Below are 1,226 nucleotides of genomic sequence, written 5' to 3' on the forward strand. Positions count from 1 at the left end.
TTAAAGCTTAAGTGACAAATCAAGATTGGCAGAAGCAGCTTTGGAGGTTTCTTCTGGCATGGAATGATCATCAATTTTGGTTGCAAGAATTTCTCTGTTTCCAAGTAGGCTTGATGAATTGGTGGCAGCATTTGCAAAAAGAGAAAGTGTTCCATCATTGGCATTACCACCATTGTTTACAAGTTGGCTTGTTGAATTGGCAGCAGCATTTGGAAAAAGAGAAAGTGTTCCATCATTGGCATTACCATTCTCTTGCCTTAAACTTAGAGTTCCATCACTCTTTATAATTGGATAACAACCTTTCACAATTCCAAACCCATCAAAGATTGACGAATTCGGCATGGGCACATGATCTTGTTGTTTCAACCAAGAATGATCATACCTTGGGGTCCAAGGAAGCTTGTGAATCATGGAATCGTTTCGGACCCCAAGTGCCCTATTGAAAGATCCTCCATAAAGAGAATTTGAGTTGTAAAAACTTGGATAAGGGTAGTAAGGAAAGTGTCCAAAACCACCAACATCAAAACCTTGGCGACGTTTAGCAAGAGCACGTTCTTGTTTATGCGCATTTTGGTGTCCCCCCAAAGCTTGCGAGGTAGAAAACTCTCTCTTGCAATAGTTGCATGAGAAAGTCTTTGCTTCTAGCTTTGTATTTTCATCATCTGCACCTTTAGAGTCACAAAGAGGTGAATCAACCACCTTACTTGATGGTTGTTCTTGTTCTTGAGCCTTATTTGAAAGCTCCATGAAATCTATCACTTCCTCCTTGTTTGAATTGGAAGCCTTTTCTTGTTGTTCAGGCTTGAGACCCTTCTTCTTGCTGATTTTCATCACAAAATTGCAATGAGAGAAAAAAATTAAGACAATATGGAACTTTTGAAATTGGGAACTAGAATTATGCAAAGAGAAGGTGTGGACAAGGGTTATTTATTTTGGATCAATTTTATCGTATCTACATCAATAAATAAGAACAGAATCTCGTGTTACCGTTATTGTTTCCAATTAGTGCAGGGTAAAATATTAAAAGATCAACTAAAGATCAAGTAATATTGCCAAGTACTTCAATCACCAAAACTTCCATATTTAAACCAGAGTTGGCACGAGTGATGTTAGTAAATCACAGCTTTTATGTAGTTTGCACACGATATCAAACGCGTTAGAAGGCAAATCGGTATATTTGAAATTTATTGTACTACTAAAAATTAATTGGACGTAATAATATTTCT

The 1,226-nt window shown here is 37.1% G+C and overlaps 1 protein-coding gene across 1 annotated transcript; it reads right to left on the minus strand.

The window, feature by feature from the left end:
• Positions 1–831, minus strand: LOC114414327 (zinc finger protein 4-like). The gene has a single exon (XM_028378600.1). It carries the CDS (start codon positions 829–831, stop codon positions 1–3), a length of 831 nt encoding a protein of 276 aa, XP_028234401.1.
• Between the last annotated feature and the right edge of the window lie 395 nt (positions 832–1,226).

The sequence above is a fragment of the Glycine soja genome, chromosome 6 (genome assembly GCF_004193775.1).
Source record: "Glycine soja cultivar W05 chromosome 6, ASM419377v2, whole genome shotgun sequence".
Classification (NCBI taxonomy): domain Eukaryota; kingdom Viridiplantae; phylum Streptophyta; class Magnoliopsida; order Fabales; family Fabaceae; genus Glycine; species Glycine soja.

Bases quoted from the DNA above. Each gene is read 5' to 3' on its own strand.
- LOC114414327 (XM_028378600.1), bottom strand. From the start codon at position 831: ATGAAAATCAGCAAGAAGAAGGGTCTCAAGCCTGAACAACAAGAAAAG.